This window comes from Melospiza melodia, chromosome 15, assembly GCF_035770615.1.
Source record: "Melospiza melodia melodia isolate bMelMel2 chromosome 15, bMelMel2.pri, whole genome shotgun sequence".
NCBI classification, from domain to species: Eukaryota; Metazoa; Chordata; class Aves; order Passeriformes; family Passerellidae; genus Melospiza; species Melospiza melodia.
Genome location: NC_086208.1, coordinates 14,206,952 through 14,231,702, shown reverse-complemented (window position 1 = coordinate 14,231,702; position 24,751 = coordinate 14,206,952). Strand labels below are relative to the sequence as shown.

The 24,751-nt window shown below is 41.4% G+C and overlaps 1 protein-coding gene across 16 annotated transcripts in view; it reads left to right on the top strand.

Annotated features, from left to right (window-relative positions):
* AKAP13 (A-kinase anchoring protein 13) overlaps positions 1 to 24,751 on the top strand; it is a 209,088-nt gene that overhangs the window by 157,246 nt on the left and 27,091 nt on the right. For 8 of the 16 annotated variants that reach the window (XM_063169873.1, XM_063169875.1, XM_063169880.1 and 5 more), the window contains 8 exons: positions 2,349 to 2,402; positions 5,747 to 5,809; positions 8,081 to 8,258; positions 8,827 to 8,935; positions 12,869 to 12,994; positions 16,753 to 16,795; positions 18,670 to 18,775; positions 23,488 to 23,659. In XM_063169873.1, the coding sequence (XP_063025943.1) occupies positions 2,349 to 2,402; positions 5,747 to 5,809; positions 8,081 to 8,258; positions 8,827 to 8,935; positions 12,869 to 12,994; positions 16,753 to 16,795; positions 18,670 to 18,775; positions 23,488 to 23,659 (851 nt within the window). The remainder of the gene's footprint in view (positions 1 to 2,348; positions 2,403 to 5,746; positions 5,810 to 8,080; positions 8,259 to 8,826; positions 8,936 to 12,868; positions 12,995 to 16,752; positions 16,796 to 18,669; positions 18,776 to 23,487; positions 23,660 to 24,751) is intronic. The other 8 variants (XM_063169883.1, XM_063169884.1, XM_063169882.1 and 5 more) reach the window with 4 other exon arrangements.

Below are 24,751 nucleotides of genomic sequence, written 5' to 3'. Positions count from 1 at the left end.
GCTGTGGGGTGCTTGGGGCCAAACCCTGTATATTCTGAGCCCAGTGGAGGTTTGGCCAGTGTTTTTAATGTGCTTTAATGCTCTCAGAGCAGTCAGTTGCTTTAGCAGGGTCAGGGTGCCATATCCTCCCTACAGCTCACAGAGGCTGCAGCCCCAGGTGTGCAGGGCAGTGCCGCTCTCTGGCTGCCTGTTGTGTCATGGCAAACATTCTGCTGTTAACAGAAACAGAGCCATTGCATGTGGGGCTGGATGGCATTAAATTAAAACTCACCACTCACAACGGGTTCCTGAAAATTCTGACCCCTTTGGATAATCCAGGGAGAGGCAGCAGCCTCCCATCAGGAATGTATGCATCCTTTACACACAGCAGCTGTGGGTATCACTAAAGGATAATAATTAATTAATATCACCTTCAGGTTTTAAAGTCAATGTTGAAAACCATTCAGGATTTTCTAAGTAACATACAGTGAAAGATTTTTGTTGTTGTTGTTGTTGTTGTTTAACACTGTCACCCTTTTTGGGCTTCATTCCTGGTCCCCAGGTAGTATTTAAATAAGTTAAGAAATCCCTATCAATTTTTAAAAGCTGCAAAAGAGTCAGCATACCTGCCTGTTTATGACAGAATGCGTCCATAAGCTCATAAACTCATTTGGGGAGATTTTATTTTTAAGTGTAGGGCCTGATGCATAAGGATTTCTGAGGGTAATAAACTGCATAGCTGGCAATCACTGCTAACACTGAACAGATGGGGTTAAATTCTCCTGCATCCCACTTTGGAGGCTGTTTCTGATATGGGAAAATACATTCACTGTAAGTGTAAGAAAATCTGAGTTAAAGGAGCAGTAATTCTTCTCATATGTTCTCACATTCAGCTGCAGCTACATAAGGATAGCTGTCATGTAGGGTAATTAAATAAGAAAAGCTGGGTGGGTCTGTGGTACTGATTAGATTCATGTTTGTTTTTGTGCTTCTTTTAGAAAGGAATTTGGATTATTTGCTGTGTTGTTTTGTTCTTTTCTTTGTTCTTTTCATATGTGGCTGTTGTGATGTTGAGACTCTCTCGTTGCTTAGTGAGAAACAACAAATACTGAGGAAGGGAAGTGCTAACAAGTGACTTTCACTCAAATCAGTTAAATTTGGAGTGTTTGCTTATTCATTTATTTCACATGCAGTAGATGCTTTTCCAGTAGAAGGGGAAAAGTCCTTATTGCAACTTGACTTTTGCAAACCTTTGAAGTGGAGTAGCACTGAGCACAAGCCTTGGCTGAGGTTTGTCCTGCTGATGGGCAGGCTCTGTGCTGCTCCCACCACCCTCTGTGCTCCCTCCCCTCCTCTGGGCACCCATGGCACTTCTCTGCTCTGTAGGCGAGCAGCTTGCCCTCACTAAATGAGGAGAAAAATAGCCAAATAAAGTGTAATTGCCACCAGAACCAGCCCAGGGATCAGAACTGGGCTGTGCAGCCAGGAGGAGGAATGGGGTGACAGTGCACCATCAGCTGAGCTCTGAGAGATGCTTCCTGCCCCAGCAATGATTTGCAACCCCTGTCCACACCAAAAATAGGCCAGACCTTGATGACAAAGATAGCTAAGTCAAGTTTAGATAGAGGACCCAAAAAGCCTACAGAAAAAAGAAAATCAACTTTTTGTAAAATGTGATATTTTCCCACTGTTATGTGTTTCCTGTTTGTAAAAGGGATGAGTGTAAAAGTTTGTTCACAGAAAAGATAATGAAAAAAACCCCAAAAATGTGAAAAGATGCTCAGTTCCCCTTCGCTTCCCATCTCTCCTCAAATGCACTTCACAGATAATCCTCATGTCTGCATTTTGCTATTAAAAATACAAAGAAAACCAACAAGGCTGCACAAAAGGATGTTCATCCTTCAGTTAATTCCTGACATTCATAGCAGATTTGAAATGCCTGTCTTTCAACAAAGCTGCAGTGTGTGTTAAATGTCCAGGCTGGGCAAAGGAACACCCTCGTGTTTCACTGATGGATTAAGCACTGCAGAACTGGAGCTGCTGTTAATCACTATTGCTAACAGCTTCTGTCAAAGTGTTTGGCCTTATCTAAACTTTAAACTGATTTGGCTTTGGCAGCAGCAAAGTTGCAACATGGTCAATACCTGTGCAGCCTTCTTTCTGTACAAAATAAAACCAACCAAAGCCCAGATTCATTTGTAGAAGAGAAGAGAAACACAGACTCATTACTTCCTTTCATATTCCATTTTGTGTTTTCCCTGTATGTCCATTCCTTCCGTCTGTGTGTTGAGGATATTATTCCTTTAGCTGCCATTTGTTAAGTTTTTTTTCATTCAAGCTGCTGACCATTCTCCATGATTCATTTTCAGTTCAATGCGAATTCTGGGGGATGGTATAAAGAAGCCTCCCATTCATAGGAGAAGGTACAAAGCCAACTAATGTGACTAACTGTTTTGTGTTTGAATGTCTACTAACTCCATCTTCTCATGTTAGTAAACCTGTAGTACCTCTGGAAGTGTTGGCATTGGAGCTGTGCATCCCCCCTGGCTGCTTTCTCTCTCCAGTCTGACCCATGGGCCCCACAGAGCCCATGCCTGAGCTGTTTTCTCCAGGACATTATGTTAATAATGAAGAGAAATCTCAGATATGATTTTGTTGGCCTTTGCCATGTGTAAGATTTGGAGTTGATCAAGACAGTGGTTTACCTGGGAGCATGTGTGTGATTTGGATTTAAAGCACATCAGAGACTCCTGGCAAGACTTGCAGGAGGGGCAGCTGGGAGAAGGGATGGGTCAGACACAATCTCAGACTTGGGGAACACTGCAGATCTGCAGCTGGTTCAATTAAATGGCTTTAATTTTGCTCTTTTGATGGTTTTTATAACCATCTTCCTAAAATATAGAAAGTAAGATGTGTTTTTCTCTTTGCTTCCATGTGTTTTTCCTCTCTAAAAAACTTTTGGTTTCTCATCCATCCCACAGATACACAGTTCCACTCATGTTACCTTTGCATTGGCTATTAGTATATAAAAAAGGGTACTTAATTTTTGACACAGCAGGTGTGGACTGTCCACACATAGAGATTTTAGGCTAAAGAAAAAAGAGAAGTTGAACTTCTGTCCTTCAGTGGTTCAAGCTTGTCTCACCTCCCATAGCCTGTTACTTCCCCTCCTGTGCCGGGTTAGCTTGGGATTTCACTTCAGCTGAAATATGGATGGGGTGTGTACACAAGCTACCACATTCCCACTTGTGAAAAGAATGGTGTTATGACCAAAAAAATCACCGTGCCTCACCATGCATCAGCATCAATGAAACCCAGCAGCACTGTACAGTTCAAAAGAACATTCTTAGAAAAGAATTTTTTTTAAAAAAGGCACAAGGAAGAACATGCTTTTTTACTTCTAAGAAGCCTCTTCATTTGCACCATTGCAGGAAGCAGTGCAGTGCTTGACTTCTCAGCTCATGCAAATGTTCCTATTTTTATCAGTGTTCTATTAAGGCTCCTCTGTCGGAGCTGTGTTATTATTTAGAGTCAAAATATCTGAAACACTGAGCTTACATATAGAATAAAGAAAACATCTAGAATACCTGGTCATATCTGAAATGTGTGATAATCCTTTCATAAACACTTTCTCACTTTTTCTGGTCTCTAAACCATTTTGGAATCATCCTCTCTAACCCCACTTGTGGAGCAGGAGCCTGAAACTGATTCCAGCTGTTCATGCTCTCCCACAAGGCTGGTGTAGATAAAAGCTCCTTCTCCTCCTCCCCAAGCTGTCTTCTGTAAAGGGTTTTTTTGCATGCTCTGCATTGATGTTTTTAGGATTTTAGGGTGTTGCCAACAGGCTGTGGGTGGCTCCCCCACAGTACTGTGGTTCTGCAAGAGTGCTTTCCACAGCCTTTGCCAACAGATCCCCTTCCTTCCTTCTCTGAGATCTCAGCACTTCCAGGCTTCCTCCTACATATGTAGGGCTCCTCTTCTTCCCTCCCCTGCAGTTTTAGCGTTTGGGATCATCTCCATAACACAGCAGTGGTCAGGAATAAAAGCATCTTTTAGAATGTAAACATTACACAATTAATGAAGAGAATCTTCTTTCCTTTGATTGAAAAGGGACCACACAAAAATGAGTGGCTTTGAAAAGCAAGGTGACATCAGGATGTCTCAAAGGGTCCCCCAAGCTCAGAGCTCTTGTGGCCACGAGCAGATGGCCTGGGGAATCATGTGTGACACCTTCCTTGGGATGCTTTCTCTGCTGCCCCTGAGCAGGTCTGAGTGACCCTCTGGGAGGCTGAACCCAGGCCTGAGAGTGCAGGTTGTGTGTGATGGAGGTGGATTTCCTGTGGCCTGAACTTGGTTCCTCTGTGATTTTACACAAGTATTTTAGTCCCTGCCGTCCCCCACCAATAGTTAAACATCTGCCATTGTGGTTGGAGTGGGTGAGGATGATGAAGTACTTGGAAATATTGGCATATTATGGGAAGGAATGTTTTCATGAAGAATGTTTATAGTACTGCGCTGAGAGCTCCAGGTGAAGCACACCTTTTGGGTGTGTCCTCACCCAGTTAATATCCTTTATAAAACAGGCAGCAATTATCTGAACTCTGCCATTGAACACCCATCCAGAATGTTTCCAATTATCAAACCCTTCCAGAATGTTTCCAGTGTTGCAGTGTGTGTGGAAGCAACATGAGATGGCATGACATGATGCATTCAGTGGGTTCAAATCTTCATCTGTGCCCTCAGAGGCTTCTGGCACTCACAGTTCCTTGTCCAGGAAAGCTTAAATTTGTTCTGCCCTTTTCACAGGCTCCTGTCATGGAGCAAAGCATGTTCTGGCCATGTCCCCTCCTTGCATGGATCTCAGACCAGGACCTGGGAGCAGGGCTTGTGCTTATGCAAAATTCCCTTCAGACAGTGAATGCTTCCTGAGCAGCGTTTTCAGGATTTAGAGATCATGCAAATGTAATAGCTGACAAGAAGATGGATTTCTCTGTTTCTGCAAAACCTACAATTGGGCCATGAGCTAACAGACAAAAAATAACAAAAGCAGTCTAAAATAACAGCCAAAATATTTACATTCTCAATTTGCATTTCTTATGTCTTTCATGATGCAACTTTGGGACTCTTTTGGGGAATGGGAGCTGAAAGGTTTTTTAGTTAGTAGCACTCTTGATTTAATCCCAAGTTAACAGTAAGATTAGCCTGTTTTTTTCTTCCAGCCTCTTTCACTGACTGTGAAAGACTGCAGCATTTAAGAATGTGTCTTTCTCCTTATTTATCCAAGCCTAGCCTGAGGTTATGAATATTTCTATGGAGGGCATTTACACTGTGAAATATCTGTAAGGGATTCTTTTTCTGATTTGAGAATGCGAGCTCCCCGGAAAATACTAATAATTACTAACACAGTGGTTGTGTGTGATTACTTGCAAATTGGCTTTGGTATGTTTTAGCCTTGTTTTTCCCAAAAACCTCCCTCCCCACAAGGAGTACTTTCCCCAGTACATTGTATACTCACTGATGGGGTGAGTTTGGGGGAAGTGTGAGCTGTCCTGCTCCCTGTTCAGTGGTAACCTCAGGCATTTGGGGCACTGCGGTGTGTTTGTGTTTGTTCAACCACACCTGTGCTACTGCATTATTTCTGAGTTTGTTGGGTTTTTTTTCTTTTTTGAGGTATGTGAGAGTGAGAGTCTTTTAGCAATCCCCATGTTCCATAACAATCCGATAATCACTGCCCTTTTCCTTTCTTTGCCTCTTTTGCTGTTCCTAGTTTGAGCTGGTGTCCCTCAGGCGTACAGTACCTTGCCATGGGTCCTGACTTTACTTGTAGAAGGTATGGTATGAATAAACGTGCAGCAGCACAGGAGCCCTGCAAACACCCCTGTCGTCAGCTTCTCGTGCATCCCGCACTGCTGCTCTGGCTGAAGCGCGCACGTGTTTGTTTGCTTGGTCTGCTTTTTCAGCAATCACTCGTGGGAGTGGAGCCTCAGGGCTGGGCTGCAGGTGGAGGTGGTGGCTGCTTTCCCCTGGCCCCTGGCAGTGAAGGGGCTGCACTGTTGGGTTCAGCTGCTCTGCTCCGTGATGACTTCGAGCCGCGGGGTTCTTTCTGCAGCAGTGTTCAGAATGATAATGGTGGCAGCAGCAAAGAATCAAAGCAAGATTTAATGTGATTCAGCACTTCTCTGTACCAGATCAGTCTCATAAAGGGTTTAAGTTCACACAGACTTGCTCTCTGTAAATTGAAAGGTCTAAGCTTTTCTTCAAGGAGACTAAATCATGTAAAACCTTCCCTGAAAAAAACTGAACACCACAGATGAAAATTTCCAAGGCTCTTAAAGTTTGATCTTCTGTAGAAAGTCCCAGTGCTGAAATTGGTGTTTGCAGGTCACTTCTTTACCCAATATTGTTTGGAAGCCAGTCCCCCAGATTTTATGGCTTTATAGCTTTTCTCTAGCAGTTTTTGCTGGGTGGGTAGAGCTATTAAAACTCTTCTTCTGAAGAGTACATATTGAGAAGGAAATCTGCCCTTAATGGACAGTTAATTATGTTTGGTGTATATATGCCAATCAGCAAATTACAAACCAGTATCACTGATAACTATTTTATGGGCTAACATTTGCATGTTTTAGCTAGTTTTGTCACAAGTACATGATTTTTTTTCTCTACTGTGTAGCATCATTGTAAAAGAGATATTCTTCCATCCTAAATAATTAGTAGAAATTGGACTGATTTCTACCTACAGGTGTTTTAGAATAAACTTTTAAATGCCTGCTGTTGATACACATTGATGAGTCACAATCTTCCTAAAGCAGATTAAATTATAAATGCTTTAACCAGTCTTTTTTCTCAATAATTACCACGAAAAAAGGTTTTTTTAAATTACTGAATCTTCTTATTCATGGTTTATTGCAGTTTTTGCTTTCAAGGTGCATATTTATGAGCCTTGTAATGCTTCTAAGGGACTGCAGAACATTAATCACTGCTATGCAAGTCTAGCTGAATTTAAAGCTCCTTTGGTTGTTTAAATCATCTGTACAGCCTGTAGTATGTTTTCTTTTTCATGTGTTTCATGTCAGCTTGTTCACCACAGACGTCATGATTAGCCTCAGGTTGGGATATAAATCCTGGGTAGGGCTGGCACTTAGTGAGTATCAAATCCAACACTGGCCATGGATCTGTGCTGCTGTCCTGGGAGGAAAATCTGCAAAGCTTCACCCAGTGAACCCACACTGGCGTTGCAGTGGGTTTGTTTGGGCACGAGGAGCAAAAGAGTCGGAAGCAGAATATTAGAGCAAGATTTATCAGATTAAATAGTCCCATGTGAGACAGGATGTGTTTTGTATAGGTGAGAAGAGAGTGTCACTTGTCTATCAGCATCTGTCTCTATAGAGTTTGGCCAGATGTTTTATTTCTAACAGTTCTTCAAGCAAAAGTTTAGTAATTTATTTAGCTTTGAGTTATTGCCCAGCTCTGCTGAGCAAGACCTAGCTCCCTCAATAGATGATAAAATAAAATTGATTGGGTGATGGAAACAACATTTATTGAACTTAAAAACAAAACCACAGCATGGGTAAAAGAGAAGCCACCTTTGGCAGAGTAAATGACATTATCAGTGCCAAAACTGTGCAGTGTCAGGATTTAAAATAGATTCAGAGGATGTGGCTGCAGAGATGAGAGTTACAGCAGCTGATGTGGCTGCTGGGAGTGGTATTGGTCCAGGACAGGCAGCACCTGGTAGTTTGATTTGGGTGGCTTTATTCCAAGGGAGAGCCTAATAAAAACCTATCAAAGAGAATACGTGGAAATGCCAAAAATCTTTAGAAGCGGTGTTTCTGGATTTTCCTGTGCACCACTCAAAAAGAGTAAAGAATCCAGTAGGAAAGGCAAATGACCAGGAGTTTCAGTGGTTGTTCAAGCAATGAGCAAACCTTTATGTCTCATCAGCAGCACAAAGATGTTGCTGTTTGCTCTGAAGAATAAAGAACCTGCCTTTGCCTGCACACTTCAGTGCCTGCTCTGTGTTTTATGTTTGCAGGTGCTCTGTGCTGAAAGACACTGGTCCCTGAGAGTTTGGCAGCACCTGACCTCTGTGCTTTCTCTTTAGTTACAGCCTAGAAGGCCTTACTGGAGACTCTGGTGAGAACAAGAAGCCCTCTACAAACCTGGAGGCTTCTTCCCTGAGCTCCAAAGACCTCAGGAGGAGTCCCCTTGCCAGCAATCAGTCCCTGGTGCTGCTCGCTGAGGAGCTCGAGCAAGGAGAAATCAGAGACTACAACCACCAGGTAAAGCTGTCCAGCTACTGTTGGGAAATGCTGCATCAACATTTTGGAAGTCATTTTCCCAAGTGACAGTCTTGCAAAGGCTTTCACCTTACATGTACATATACATAATGTTAAAAATCTTTCATCTTTAACATGGAGGAGCCTCCAGCTATTTTAAATTTTCTACTTCATTGCAGCAACACAACACTTGTGTCTTCTCTTGCTTAGAGGAATGGCATTTTTGGGGAACAAACTGCTGAGCATCAGGGGGTTTTTTTGTCATATTGAGCCACAGCCTAGTTTTGCTGAGGAACTGGAGTCACAACAGCAATTTCCATGGCTATCAGAGAGTTTTAACAGTATTTGATTTTTAATGCCTTGCAAGAAAATCAAGCACACATAGTCTCTGTGTTGCATAATTAGTTGTCTGACACTTAAGAGGCAAAACAAAATGTTGCGTTTCACCTGAGTACTGTTTCACTGTTTCAAAGTGAGAGTTGCAGTAAACATGAGCCCTGAGCTGGGCTCTGAAGCTGGGATGGTTCTGTCATTCCTGACATACTCAGCGTGGTTCTGTCCTGTTCTGCAGGTGCATCAGGCATCACAGCCACAAGGATTTAACTTCTGCACTTCTGCTGCTTCATCTCCACTGACCAAATCCATGTCTCTAATGTCAATTAGCAAACCAGTGCTCGACAGTGAGTAATCCAGTTTTCCCTTATCCACTCTGTCATCTCTATAATTTGGTATATCTTGCTTTCTTCCCAAGGCAAAATGTGCTCCTGCCCGCTCCTGCTTCTTTTATTACATGAAGTACATGTTTCACTGCTGCATGGAATTGTGGGTGCATAGGCAGAATTCATTCAGTTTAGTTTTGTTCTTCCCAGTGTATCCCTGCTATTTTCTTTCTGTTAGGTTTCCTTTGTGTGGGTTATTTTTTTCCTTCTAAATTAGACTATTGCTATGGAAACTATGATTTTTTGAGTTTGTCAACTAAAGAAAAAGGATCTCATTTTGCATCCTTTCACCTTTCAGAGTTTGTTCCTTTGATGTCAGGTAAATTCTACCTGAGATCTTTCTTCCCTGCATCTAGATTTTTTTTAAAGCTGATACATGGAAATTTGAGAATCCATGTCTAGATCTCCTTGGAGGAGTTTGTTGCTATTCATTCTGAGTTAAATATTTTGGAGCAGTTGGGTGTAATTTATTGAATCTCATTCCTGGAGAAAATAATAAAAGATGATTCTATAAAATTTTCCAGTTTAGCTTAATTGAAGCGATAACAAGCACTTAATTTTGCAACTTAGCTGAATTGATTCTTTCAGCTGAAAAAGTCATTCAGAAGGCTGCAGCTGGATGTGCTTTGGATGTATTACACATGTTTTCATTTTATTAATTGCCAACCAGAAATCCTATTGACATTTTAGCTCGTGTCAATTAGTGATGGTGTCTGATCTTTCCTCTTTATTAATGTGATTCTCCCTTGCAAAGGACAACAAGGTGCTTTAAGAAAAGTGTTTTATTCATGGAGGAGGCTCGCTGGAAGAAGCTCAAAGGGATTGTGCTTTGTAGGAAATGGCTTTTAATTCTTCACCATGATAATTCCATGATTAATAAGGATGTGGCCTGACAGATGTGTCCCCCAGCAGCAGTAACCAAACCAGGGCAGCTCTGTCCTGTGGAGAGACCAGATGCTGCTCTGTGTGATGGCACTGCCTCTTCCCTTCTTGGGCTGAAGGTCCTCATTGTTGTTTTTTGAGGCAACCAATTTCTTGCCATTGCACCCAGCCTCTGACCAAACACCCAAAAACTTGGCTGGCTCCCCAGAAATGAGGGAAATGTCCTGTGATCTTGTGTTAAAAATGCCATGGAGCCTTGATTATCTCATCACCTTCTAGAGCCAGCCTGGCCACCCTGGTCCCTGGAGAGAGAAGGAAAAGAGGAGATGTAGTAACCTCTCCACAGGGGCTGTGGGCAAAGCAGCAGGGTTGGTCTGGTGCTTTGAGGCAGATGTCTGTGGGTTTGGGACACTCAATGAAAACACGACTAACGTTCCTCTGAGCTTTATTTGCTCAGTCATTAATTTGTGACATTTTTATAGGAAGGTGGTTTTTGAAAATCAGAGCATCCAAAAGGAATAACGTGGAAAATTTAGCTCATGGAATTTTTTTCCCAGTCCTGACACCTTCCTGACTACAGAAACTTCAGTAAATCATCCAGAAAAGTTGTGATTGCCCCATTCCTGGAAGTGCTCAAGGCCAGGTTGGATAAGGCTTGATACCTGCTCTAGAGGAAGGTGTGCCTGCCCATGGCAGAGGGCTGGAGCTGGATGAGTTTTAAGGTCCCTTCCAACCCAAACCATTCTGTTATTCTGCTTTTATTTTATAGCTTTGAAAGAGGAACAGTGATGTTTGAATTCCTCTTACAAGGAGGTCTTGGTGTATAAGCTCCCTTGTGTCACCTGGGTTTGATATTCATGTTTTTCCAGCAGGACACTCAAGAGTTTTGCAAGAATTGTATGTAAGTGAATTCTAGGACAAACTCAGTTCTTTATTCCACTTGCATAATTTTGTGGTAGGTGTTAAAAAAAAAAAAAAAAAAAGACCCTGTGATCCCTCCAAATGTGTCTGAATGGGAAGAAAGCAAGATGCTGTGCTCGAGACCTTCAAAAACTAAATCCAGATTAATAAACATATGGAGGGTTTTCTATTATTTTACTGTTTATTGTCATATGTGCTGAGGCAGGAGCAATTTCCAAGACCAAGTTCCCAGCCCACACTGCATCTGATGTGTCAGATGTTCCAAGAGCTGATGTGGCCATTCACAATGTTAATCCTTCAGCATTTTATAGAGGGAGGTCACAAGAGCTGTTGGCTGGAGTGCTCGGAAGAATGCTTTTAGGGTTGGGATAGCAAATTTCCAGTGTGGAGCACTGTTATAAAGCCAGGAATTGCTATAAATAAAACCACTGAAATGGAAGTTGAACTGTGCTGGCAAAGGTGGTTCAATTTACAGTAAAGTATTATTGTTCATCTTGACTTTTAGTCTAAATAGACAGTAGACTACAGAAGAAAAAGTCATATTGCCTAATTGTGTTCTTCAGGTCTGGAACACTAGAACAACTCCTTCAAAAGGCAGTCTAAACAAAACTAATGCATGGGTCTTCCTAAGGATTCTTCCATTTAAATGCCTTTACTGTGCCCATTTTAGTCAACTTGCCTGTAGACAATTGGCATTTGTGACTAATGGCTGGAGGAAGTGTTATGGAGCATTTGCTTTCCTAGCATTGGTTATTCCTTGGACAGTTTTTTGTATTCTGAATTCAGTTTTGATGTATGATACCAGCCATGCAAAAAACCCTCCTTGTACTGTCTGAAAGGCCATGTTTTATTCAGAGAGAAATAATTGCTTTGTCTTTCTCTTGGAAGAGTAGTACTGATAAAGTCTTTAGCCTGTTTTCCCTGTTCTGCAAGTGAATTGATGTGTCCATGGCATGACTCAAAAGTTCCTGAATACCTCTGCTGAAGATGTTTAATGTAGGTGCTTTAGTGGAACCCTTGGGTCAGAGCTGTCCCAGGGGCAGGGGTTCCTCAGCCCTGTCCCAGGCACCTTTCCTGAGGACACTCAGGTGTACCAGCAGTGAGTGTCCAGCTACCAGCTCGCAGCTCAGAGGTTCCCACCCGTGCTTGTATGAAGAGAAGGTTTGGGAAGTAGGGCCTTTGGGAATCCAGTTTTAATGAAGAATGGCTATCTGGCTCTTAATTCTCTTTTCAGAGACCATGTACTTACAAAGAGTTGTTGGGAAGCTGCTGCTATGCAAGGGTTGTTCTTAAAAATAAATGATGGGATATTTGATATCCCATATTAGCAGACTAATTGCTGAGTTGGGCACTATGTTTGGTAGGCATTATCCAGGCAAGGGCAGAAGAGGATGTAGTGGGGCTTTTCTCATGTTTCGGCAGTTTCTTTAAAAAAAAGACTCCTAAATTTTAAAATAAGGCAGAAGAGATGCTTGTTTTTTCTGTTTTATTGTGGAAGAAGAGAAAGGAAGTTTAAGTGTCTTCTTTTTAATGCTGGAAATTTTGAAGGGCATGACATTGTCAACATTGTTGATTTTTAGTTTTTAGACATAGAAGTGGCAAGAACCTCCCCAGGTAGATAAAGTCAACATTTCAGATAAATTGTCCTTGCTAATATTTGGTAGCTTTGTTGTATCATTTAACTGCAGAAAGCACCTTCAAACAGATATCTTGAGTTGTTCTAGTTTGACTCCATGGCAGTTCTTTCACTGAAGCTGATGCCCTTTGTCCAGAGATCCATTTTGTTGTTGGTATTCTGTTTGGAAAGATAACTGCCTATAATTCTTCACTAAGAGGTCCTGTAAAAAAAAGTCAGCAAAAATAGGGAAAGACTGGAGCCTTGAGCTGTGCATGCAGTGAGACCTGTGCCCTCTGAAACCTGCACCCTCTGGAATTCTCAGTTCTTTGTTTCTTGTGCCTTTCTGGAGCCAGCTGCTTTGCAGACTTTTCCTTTGCTTTGCTTTTAGTTTGCTTTGGCTGCTTTCCTCTCCTTTTTATTATTCAATGCATTTTCAAGCATGCTCTAATGTCTCCTGTTAACCCACTTCTCAGCCCAGGGCCGGACTCGACCATCGAGACGAATCTCCTTCTCCTTCAGCATCTCTCCACTCATTCCTAAGTCTAAAACTCTCTTTTCTATTGGCTCTTCTTCCAGTGATGAGGAGGAGGAGTTGGATAGTAAGTAATCCATTTCTGTGCAATGCAGCCATAATGGGTGGAAACATAGGGAAATCTGGTTTTCTGCTTCAGACACTGGAATTTCATCTTGCAAACACTGAACTCCCCTTTCCATTGCATGATGTCTAACAGCATTATCTTAGTCCTGGATCTGAATACTAACTAATGGCAGAATTTAAAGGGTTATTAGCCAAAGAATCTTCTACATCACCACCATCACATCTTATCTGGTTAGTTTTAGTCTGTATCCGTGTGGCAGATATCATCACCTGTCACTCTGAGCAGCAAAATGATCTTTACCATTTTACTAAAACCAAAATATTTGCCTTGAGCTTGTTGCAGGGCATGGAGTTAGCAGAAGAGGTACATTCTTGCCCTCCATAGGTGACAGTGAGTGCATTGCTCAGTGAGAGAGAAGTGGACAGGAGCCCTGATTATTAAATTCTGAAAATCTTCACAGCAACTGTACAGTTCCCCAACTATGCAGAAAGCACAAATTGCAGTCAAAGACCTTAAATTCTCAAGGTGTTCATATCTAGGTCCTGATATTGTTATCAAAATAGTTCAGTGGGAAACGGGTGAGGGTTCTCTCCCAGCTTTTTTTTCCTCCTGCAAACTCCATTGCTAAAAGCTGCCCAACTAAGGCAGAAGATTGAATTAAAGTAATTTAGACTTGTCTTGTTTTTTAAAATAGGCTTACCGAAGATTATTCAAAATGCTTCCTATTTCTTAAGCATGTTTTATTAGACTGTTGAAATAAACCAGACACATTCCTTGTGTCCTTACTGGGATGGGGGAAATTGCTTTCCAGTCCAATAGATTTTGATTGCTTCCTGAATTTAAAACAATCTCCACACCATCCACGTTGTACATACCTGAATTCTCCTCCTTTCCATTCCTGTCTTCAGTGTGGGTTTGTCCTTTCCTTCAGCAAAGTCCTGTGCTCAGGTGTGATATTACCACTTCCATATTTAAGCTCCTTCCTTGTTTTTCTGTCCTTTTCTTCTGCTTTTAACAAAACTCACAATTCATGGTCCCCACAAAGTGAACTGCAAAGACACAGCTCTGCATTCATGTGATGCCTCACAGTAAAAAATATCCTTAGGTAAACTTTCTGGTGGAGTTTGTTTGTTTGTTTGTTTGGTGAGTTTTGTTTTTTTAAGCATTTGGGTTATTTTATTTTTTTTTCTTTTAAACATCCAATACTTGATATTCATGTTAGGGTATGACAGTTTTAGAGGATATTTGTAGTAGCCAGTATTTTTCTTCTCTCCCTCAACAGTGCCCCTGTTAACAATGATCATTTAAGATAATGTCAGATATTGTCTCAAACAATGATATTGTTTTCTTTACATATTTGAGGATACTGTGGTGACTTTATAAAGGTTGATTTAGCCACAGCTCTTTCTGAGACTGCCTTGGCAATGGGCATTTTTCATGGAGTAATCTCAGACCAGTTTGTTTTTTCACATCTTTAGGGTTCATTTCTCATACCACTCCTCAACCTTTCCATTCCTGCTTTTCCTTAAGAAAGTGGAGAATTAGTTGAAGTTTGTCTGGTGATATATTTAAGGCATCGATTTCAGATGGCTGGACAATTATTATGAAGCCTTTGGATTTCTTGAGCCACAAAAGTTTAATTATTGACAGCATTAAGGCATTGCAAGCTGGTTTCAACATCATAGTCCAGTCACTGCTTTCTGCAGAATGGATCTTGATGAATTATTTCAAGTCCAGCTACAATGCGAATTAATTTTTGTGGGTGGTGCTTAGAAGGTATTCAGATAAATACAGCAAATTTTGGCTGCTAGCCCAGGTTCATTGGACATCGATAGGAGTTATGGCTTTTGAAACGAAAACTTAATTTTTTTGTGAGTTCTGAAGTCAGATTTCAGTTTTGTTCCTGGTCATGACAGGGAACAAAAAGGTTATGAAAATAAGCTTTCCTTCCTCTGTTCTTCTTCAGAAACAAACCAGAAGGTGAGAAGATGTGTCTTTTTCTATGCTTATCTTTCTGGGGTTTACAGCTTGCAGCAGTGTTGATCATGGAATATTATATTATAATCTAAAATATGAAATCATAAACAGACCTTAATTCTTCACTGGATCCATTTTGCCTCCCTGCACTGAGAATATCCCATTTTTAAGATGAAACAACTGTTGAAGTAAAAGATAAATGATACATAACTGTAGTTCTCATGCAGTGTATTTTCTCAAGGTAGTGAAAAGCAGTCACAAATATCAGATTATTGCAGCTCTTCATTCAGTGTTTGTTCACATTTCTGATATTAACTGCAAAGAAACAAAAATATTTGGGGAATACTTAAATACAGTCAAACTGATGAATCTTCTAAAAAAAAAAAGGAAAGAGTAAGGACGTCTAACCCAGTTTAAAAGCAAGCTAGAAGTGAAATGGGAACCAGAGTTACTGGAGCTTTAACCAAGGATTTGGGAGTCTGTAAATTACTTATGTGATCCTAGTAGGCACTTAGATTTTATATTATATTTTTATATTATAAAAATATAATATCACTATTGGAAGTGGAATAGTAGACTTCATTTCATACATATTACTGTTTTACTAACTTTGGTGTATTTGGGATAAATCATTAATGAGGTGAAAGATTTTGCAAGGGAAATATTAACACAGCTCTCCAAGCAGGGCTTAGGTAACAGGGTATGCCTGTATTTTAGTTTCTCAATATGAAGAAATTATATTTCAGTTTCAGACTCTGTTGGCACTTGAATCAGTGGTTAGAAAATCTGTATTTAAAGCCTAGTATGGCATGCACAGTTTTTCCTAATGCTTTTACTGCTTTTTGGATAAAGGGCCATCTTGGCCTCTGATGGCAAGTAGCTCTTTTGCATTCACGCTTAGCATTAAGGGAATTTGAGCCAAAATAATGTTTTTCTTGCAGTATATATGCAGGAGCCTTGTAAGGTGACAGTCATGCTGCTTCTTGAGCTTCAGATAGGGCTGCAAACAGTGCTTGAATGAAGGTTTTTTTGAGTCCTGGCAAACCCAGTTATTTCAGAGAGAGCCCTGTGTCCTGGATCATTTCATCCCGATTTTTCAGTGTTCTTCAATGGTTCTGGTAGATGTTGTCAGCTCCCAGATCTGCTCCAAATGCGTTGTGCAAGCAGATTTCTTGGGCAGAGAGAGTTGGTGCCTCTGGCAGGGCTTCAGCTTCGTGTTGAAATTGAGCCTTTCCTCAAGCAGTGTTTCGTGACGAAGCCCCAGGCTGGTAACGTTTCGTGGAAAACAGAATAAGGCTTCTCTTGTTTCCCTTACTCTTTATGAAGTGCCTCAGGATTTTGATGGGAAAATGAACTGCAGTTTTATCAAGGAGAATAGTTTCATACATGAAACCCGGATGTGCTGTACAATGGATCCTTTCTAGTGGAGTATAAATAAAAGCATTGTGTCAGAATGATTCTCATTTATACCTATTGTCATTGAATTGGCAGTTCTGTTTCAGCCACCCTGATTTACCAGCAAGTTTAACAGTTGCATGGTCTTTACTTAATAGCTGAAGAGTGATAAAAATACTAAACAGGCTTTCACCTCAGCATCTAATTTGAGAGCAGCTAAAGATACAGGGAACAAGTGAGCACATGAATTCTGTTCTAAACACTCATTTCTGGAAAACATTTCCCTTTCCTCTTGAACCATCCCAATATGCAAACCATGTTTTTTGGAATCAGTGAGCTAAGGTTGCAGTCTAACCTGTACCCCCCTCCCCTCCCATCTTTTGCAGGTACGCAGTCGTTGGGCAGCTCCATGGGTTCCTCTGTGCAGAGGTACAGTATTGCAGAATATGCACAGTATATACAATGCAGTATTGCAGTATATAAAGTGCAGTATTGCAGTATATAAAGTACAATATTGCAGTATATACAGTGCAGTATTGCGTTATATACAGTGCAGTATTGCAGTATATACAGTGCAGTATTGCAGTATTTACAGTATTGCAGTATATACAGTACAGTATTGCAGTATATACAGTGCAGTATTGCATTATATACAGTACAGTATTGCAGTATATGCAGTACAGTATTGCAGTATATACAGTGCAGTATTGCAGTGTTTACAGTATTGCAGTATGTACAGTACAGTATTGCAGTATATACAGTGCAGTATTGCAGTATTTACAGTATTGCATTATATACAGTACAGTATTGCATTATATACAGTACAGTATTGCAGTATATACAGTACAGTATTGCAGTATATACAGTGCAGTATTGCAGTATATACAGTACAGTATTGCAGTATATACAGTATTGCATTATATACAGTACAGTATTGCAGTATATACAGTACAGTACTGCATTATATACAGTACAGTATTGCAGTGTTTACAGTATTGCAGTATATACAGTGCAGTATTGCAGTATATACACTACAGTATTGCAGTATTTACAGTATTGCAGTATATACAGTACAGTATCGCAATATTTACAATACAGTATTGCAATATATATAGTGCAGTACTGCAGTTTCTGCAGTCCAGTATTGCAGTATCCTGGGGACACCCTGCCTCTGCTGAGGCCACTCCTGCACTGGGCTCTGCCCTGGGCACCCCAGAGCCTTCCTGGCACCAAGGCACTTCAGCTGAAAGCAGAGGTTGTGAAAATCAGTCCTGTGTCTCTAGAGGCTGAAGAATGTTTTAGATCACAGAATATGAAAGTCTAAGTCTCATCTCTGAACAAGGTTCTGTGTATTCATAACATCAGATTATGCATTAAAAATTTGTTTGTTGATTATGCATTATTGCAGAGTATTGGTTTACCCTGAGGTTTATGTTACACTAAAAGTAGTTCTTTTTGCCTGTGGCTATTTCTCTCTGTCACTCTGTAACAAAGGCCAAAATGATCTTGTTTTTGTGTGTTACTTTTCATCCTTGCCAGCTGCACAGAGGAGATAATCTTGGTGGTGGCTTTCAAGGTGCTTTCCTGGAGGAAGGATGTTTGTGGCACTGGGTATCTGGTTTCTGTGCCACTCACAGCTTTGGCTCTATTTTGTGACTAGGAGGCTCTTCACCTCTGCTCTCTGCTGTCTTCTCCTCCTTGATTTAATTAATATTTGTGTTCTGCTTTTGGTTTGTGTTGTACTTAATATTGACAGACTATGTCCTTTAATGCAATAATAGTTTCCTTATTCTTCTATCAGAGCTGAAGTCATAAGCTTGTGCATGCAAAGGCTGGCAAAAATCATCTGTGATCCTAAAAATTCCTAAATTAATATACATAACCATTGTGGTTATTACTTAATATTGGTATTCTCATTTCTCAGGGGAGGCTTTGCAGACAGTGTGGTTTCTGTTAAAGGCATTCACTGCCTTTTTAGAGTTCATTAGATGCCTTTCTCTGGAAGGAATTGGTTCTTTACAGCATTAATGTTTCCTGGTTATTTGACAGGGGAGCAGCAGAGGGTGCTATGACATGGCCTGCTTCAAAACAGATATGAGGATTCCTTGACATTTATCTCAAAATGAATGGATTGGCATTTTGTCTTTACTTTTCCTTCTCTGGTAAAACACCATGAAGCACCTAGACTGCATTGGCTCATAAATGCATTTGTCCTCTAAAAATAATCTCTCCATTTAATAGATGCTTTGGGAAGGAGAAAAAAAACCAAAACAACTTTTATTTTTTTTTTATTTTTATTTTAGCATATCTGAAGAGAGCAGCAGTGTCTCTGCTGGTAAAGGTGTAACAAAAGTCAGCCGCACCTTCAGCTACCTCAGGAATAAAATGTCCAGCAGCAAGAAGAGCAAAGTAAGTGCTACTTGTGATTTGTGGAATGCTCACAGGCAGCAGAGATGGGTTCTGTGTTTAAGTCTTTGCCTGAATTTCTTTTTTTTTTTACTTACTTCCTCCCTTCCTTTTAATTTTCTTTAAAGGGCAGGAGTGTCTGTGGGGTGATAGGAACTGGCTCCATGGGAAATCTTAGCACCCCAAAACTGAGCCCAAGGACAAGTCAGTAAGGCTCAATAAGGCCAAGTGCTGGGTCCTAGATCTGGGTTACAGTGACAGTGCTGGGTCAGCATTTGGACTGGATGATCTTAAAGGTCTCTTCCAACCTTTATGATTCTATGTTTTCACTTATTTCCCCAGAGAGAATAAATTTTGCCCTGGCATGAGTTAGGCTTTGTAGAGATTAATGAGTCTAATTTTTTCAGAACCTGAGAACCTTTAATAAAACAAGACCAGGAGCTGTAAGAAGGAACTGGTTGCTGAAGGCTGTTTTGCCTTCTCATAATTGTTTTACTTTTGTCACAAAGTTCCTCTGCACTGTACAGGAGAAGTTGCTCAAACAATGATTTTAGTGGTGGCCAATATTTATATTTTCCCTTTTTTCCATCCTTGAAACCCTGAAATTTAATTTGCTGAAAGTTAAGCCCTGAATTTCCTGGGAACGGTATTGATTACAGCTGAATTTCTTGGGAACAGTATTGATTACAGAAATAATTACATTAATGCTAAATCATTCACACAAAGGGGCTGTTGTTGCTTTAGATTGTCCCTTGAAGATTAATATATGTTTGGAGATATTTTTTTTTTGTTGGATTTTTTTGCTTGAATCTCACCTCGATTCATCTGTCTGACAGAAGCTCAGAGCACTTTACTGTCTTGTTAGGTGATGTGTAGTTAATATGTTGGTAAATACTGTTGAAAGGCCCTTGAGAGGTGTGATGACACACAAATTGTTGTTATGGATCTTTCAAGATAGCCACAAGTGGCTCGGAGCTGCTTCTGAGCAGCTTTAGGACAATGCTCTTCTCTGCTGCAAAGTGCAGTGTTGAAAAAGTAAACCTATTTACATAGAAACCTCTGTGCAAACACCAGTGAGAAGTCCAGGAGCATTTTGCACAGACTGTGAGTGGGAATGGAAGTTCATTAACTGGTTCTTGCACCTAATGTGAGTAATCTCTAAAGCAAAACTGGAGAGAGAAGTAAGAGATCTGCTTGGGACAGAAAATATAACTGCAGTGCTTTTAGACACTTACTCAGTGCAGTTTGATTTCACTAATTTCATGATTGTATCTGAAAATGTTGATGAAGAGTTGCTCCAAAATCCCAGCCCTAACAGACACTACAAAAATTGCAGCTCATATCAACTCTCATACTTTTATTAAATAAAAGACAAAATATCATTCAAGTTACAATTTCTTGTCTGCTCGTGGTGGAATGTTTGCATTTTGTACATTTTTAAGGCTCCACCAGTACATTTAAATAATTTGACCAAAAAATTAGTTGGAACACTGATTTCTCAGAAACATTATAAATGAGAAAAACCTGTAAGAGTTAAAAACAGAAGCAACAAAAGAAACCTTGAAAGGAGAAGTTTGACACGGGAAGTTGGTTTCTGGGCTGTCAGGAGGGAGGGAGGCTTCAATGTCTTTCCAGCTTGGTTTAAATTATCTCCTGACCTTCAGAAATGCAGTTTTCTCAGATGAAATTGAGTAAAATAAAGCACATCTGAGTGTTTTGGAAAATAAAGAGAGTTATGTAAAAAAAAAGTTTAAAATAAAGGGGTATTTAGAGCACTAACTGGAGGGGATACTGATAGAAGTTGACATGAATTTGCCCTTGCCTGGCATGTTGTTTTGGGTTATCAGTGAATCTCTTGCCTTTAGCAGAGTGCCCTGATTCACATTTTAAAGTCTTAAACCTTCTCTGTCTTTGTCAGTTCAGGAAAAAACCCTCTTTTTTTTTTTTTTTTTTTTTTTTCCCTTCATTTTGGTCAAGGCTTTCTGAGAAATTACAACAATTAGCATGAGTAATTTCTGGTTTTCGTTGCCTTGCACGGTAATAAGGCAGTGCTGTGCCAGCAGCAGCATTTCAGGGTGTATGGTAGGAGTTGCAAGTGTTTGAAAGGATTAGGAGACAGGGAATATACGTGACCTGCAGAGCAGGAGGAGCTCAAACACACAAAACCTCTCTGTCCGGGCAACTTCTGCAGCGCTTTGTTTGCTGAAGTACTACATAGCAACACTGAGGTATGTGAAAATTCACTTTTTCTGTAGCCCAAACATCACAGAGTGTTTGATTTACTGCCCTCTACCTTTAAAAAGGTGGTCTTATATTGACTCGTAAAACATTAATCACATCCTTTTCTACCTGTATGGGTGTGGTTTTTAGTTTTATATTTTTTTAGCAGTGGAAGCTAAGGTAGGGCAAGATGAAAGCAACAGCAAGATAGCTAAAATCATCTTTAAGGAAGTCAGCAATGGTCCTGCCCCTCCTCCTTTTTGCACAACTGCTCCTGTCCCCGGCCCTGCCGCAGCCTGCGGCATCGCCATGGGCTAGCGGGGAGCAGCTCCTGCTGGGGAGCAGCTCCTGCCCAGGGCAAGGATGTCCATAAAGTGGAATAGATTCTCAGAAGTACCTCAGATAACAGTGAAGCTGGTGGGCCTGAAGCACTGGGAGGTAAGAGCTGCGTGGTTCCTGGGGAGTGGGATCCTCTGCCGCGGTGGCTGCTCTGGCACATCGTTTCAGCCACGAAGCCGGGCTCCAAATCTCACTGGCAGCTCCAACAGCACAAATATAGTCTTGTTCTACAGTCCTTCTTTAAATAAAGTTCCAGTAACTGCGGCAGGAAAAAAGAAAAAGCTGAAAAAAATGTCATTGTGAGACTTTGTCCTTCAGAGGAGTGGCTGGCCGCCCTTGTGTGGAGTTTGCTGTTTCCGTTTTGAAAGTGGTGCACCAATTTCCTGTTTTTCCTGAGGCTTTATATGTAATTAAAATTAGACTTCAGAATTGCTAGGTTTTGCAGTGAACTTCAGGTAGATTTAAAGTATAGGATGGGAAATCTCCTTTCAGCATGAGAGTCAAAAGATTTGGCTTGAGCTTATAGTGGTCTTTTCTCCTGGAACTTCACAAGGCTTGGAAGTAGAGGAAAACTCCAGGCATCAACTTGGTACCATCAGCCCAGACCAAAACTGCAGAGTTGTAGTTCCTGAATCCACCCAGGCTGGATATGGTTAAAGATGGTCAGGTCAGTGGGTGGAAAGTGGGGCTGTGGAGGTTCCTGTGGGGTGGTGTGAGCCAAGCTGATGGCTCAGAGGAGGCGGAGATGTGACGCAATGCAGACTGCTTTTCTGGCAGCTTTTCTGCTTCAGACAGGATTATTCCATATGGTAATACTCCTAGTTTTACTTATTTGCAGAACAAAACAGCGTTTGGGGCCAGTAAATAGACTTTCTGTTTGACACTTTGCAGGGAGAGACTCAGGCACTGGCATTTTGCCTGGGATGTGTTGGGAGAGGAGTCCTTAGGCTGTTCCTCATGGTGTGAGTGTGTCATCCAGGGCTCAACAGTTTCCCTGCAGTGCCTGCAGAGCTCCATCCCTCTTTAGGCCACTTCATGGCAGTTGCTCACGTGGGCAGCTCTGCAGCTCCCTGATATTCAGGCTGGGACAGTAACAAATAACAAAGTGCAAAGATAACAAAATGAATAACAAAATGCAGTGATAAGCTGACAGAAGCCTTTACCAGTTTCTGGTAAAGATTCTCCTTCAGATGCCAGGAAATCTGCAGCAACAGTCAAAAGTACAGACCTGGAGTTGACTCGTATCATAAACATTTTGTAAGTTGGTACATGGAAAGACAAGGAGTTGTTGTTAATTCAAATTCAGCATTTTTCTGTGGAGTTTCCTTTAAAATTTGTTTGGAAGAATTCAAAATCCATGAAAGGCTGCAGGGGAAAATGTTTCAGATTTTTAGTATTTAGTATTTTCTTTCTAAGGTAGAGACAGAAAAGAAGCAAAAAGTCTGCTAAAAGTTGGAGAAGCTGTCTGTGCTTGTCATCTTTCCAAAGCTGAGTAGCCTAGAGGTTGAGTCGTGGCCTGTGGAAGATGAGAGGCTCTTTTATGGTGTTGCTGTTGTTCCCCAGCCTTTGTTTGGTGTCATAGGTCGAGAGTTTGTAGAAGATCCATTTTGCCAAAAAGCTTCACAGAGTTACTTGGGGTTGCATGTAACTGTTGAAAAAGTTGCTGGTTGGAAGGAAAACAGAGGTGGAAATATTTTGGCAGTAAGGCTGTAGAGGCACTGAGGAAGAGCTTGTGTTCTCCTTTAGAAATGCAGTTGAAAATCACGAGCCTTATGGCTTGGCCTTAAAAATGAGCTGTGTTGAAAGTCTGATACACACTGCACGTGGTATTTGCATTTAACACAATTTTTTTAAAGTGCTGAAGAGGGGTAAAGTCATTAAGCCAAGCAAGTATAAAAAACAAAGGTAGAAGGAACTAAGTGCCTTCAGAACAGACTCGGTGTCGTGTGCAGTGGTGAGACACCTGTGTGAGTCAGTGGTATGTAAATCCACTTCCCCAGGGGCTTTTTTCAGGGAGAGCTGTGCAGACACATGGCCATTGTTCAGGTGCCCCTCGATCGATACCCTCGCCGTGCCAAAGGCAAACACTGAGCAATCTGTAACTGGGGGACAGACCTCTGCCAGTGACGAGGCTCTGGGTCACTCTGTCTCGGCAGGAAAAAGAGAAAGATAAAGAGAAGACTAAAGAGAAGGACAAAGATTCCAAGGAGAAGGAAAAAGATAAGAAGCTGTTGAATGGACATCTCTTCACTGCAACCTCTGTTGTAGCCCAAGCAACCTGTTACCACTGTATGAAGCCTTTCAACAAGGATTCGTACTACTGTGCAAGTAAGTCAGGGGGGTTTCCCCCCTTCCTTTTAATCTTCATTGAATCTGGCATGGAAAATGCAAACCTTACACTTTATTTTCCTTTTGCTTGAGTATGTGAGGTGGGAGGGAGGCTTTGGAGATAATGATTCATGGAGCGGCGTGTTGCCTTGTGGAAACTGGACTGAAATGAGTCGTGGCTGCATGGAGGTGTCCTAAAAACTTCTTTCCTAAGCCTGAGCTCGGCCATCACACAGGCCATGGGGTTTTCTACCCCTTGTTGGGCTCTATCAGTCAGGAGAACTTTGGTTATTTCAGCTGCATGTAGTGGCTTGGAGCTGAGGTCCTTTGATAAGATGGACAAAGGACAGGGACAGCAGGCTTTGATCATGGCTTCTATGTGCAATGGGGGGAAAAAAGTCTCTCCTGTGTGTGGTGTATTGCTTTAGTTCTCTGAAATACTGCTTCGGTGTGCCCACAGTGGGAACCACATGGTACAAAAAGGAAGTGCTGACCCTCTGCTCCCTTTGAACAAGAAATTGCATCACAGGTCAAATGACAGGTACCTGTGTGCATGTGAAGGACGTGCAGCGCAGGACAGGCAGGGTGGGAACCTCACTGAGGGTTTCTCATAGATTAGGGATTTTGTTCTCATTTCTTATCAGACGGTTTCCCCTGCCTGCAGCTTGATAAGGTCAGTGGTTTTTGTGTGGTCAAGACCACAATGCTGCTTCATGCAGCAACCCAAAGCTATAGAACATGCAGACAAAACCCATTTTTTTCCCCACTACAGCTCAGTGGAAAACGCTTTCGTCTCCTCAGTATTAGCAGTTTGTTACTCCACTAGTTTAGAAATGAGTCAAAGCGAGTGCGGGAGCTGCTCCCAGGCTGGAGCCTTCCGTTGCTGCTGGTGGATGTGAGCAGGAGGAGGAACAGCCAGCTGAATCCCAAATGCCACTTCTGAGTTTCCTGGAAGAGATTTCTGCAGAGTTGTTTGTCTGAGACACGCTCTGTGTCAGCCTGATGGGAAATGTAAAACATCAACAATTACAAACTCTGAAATGCATCCTCTCCCTTTCCCCTCTTGACTTTGTTAACAGCTTCTGAAGCCAT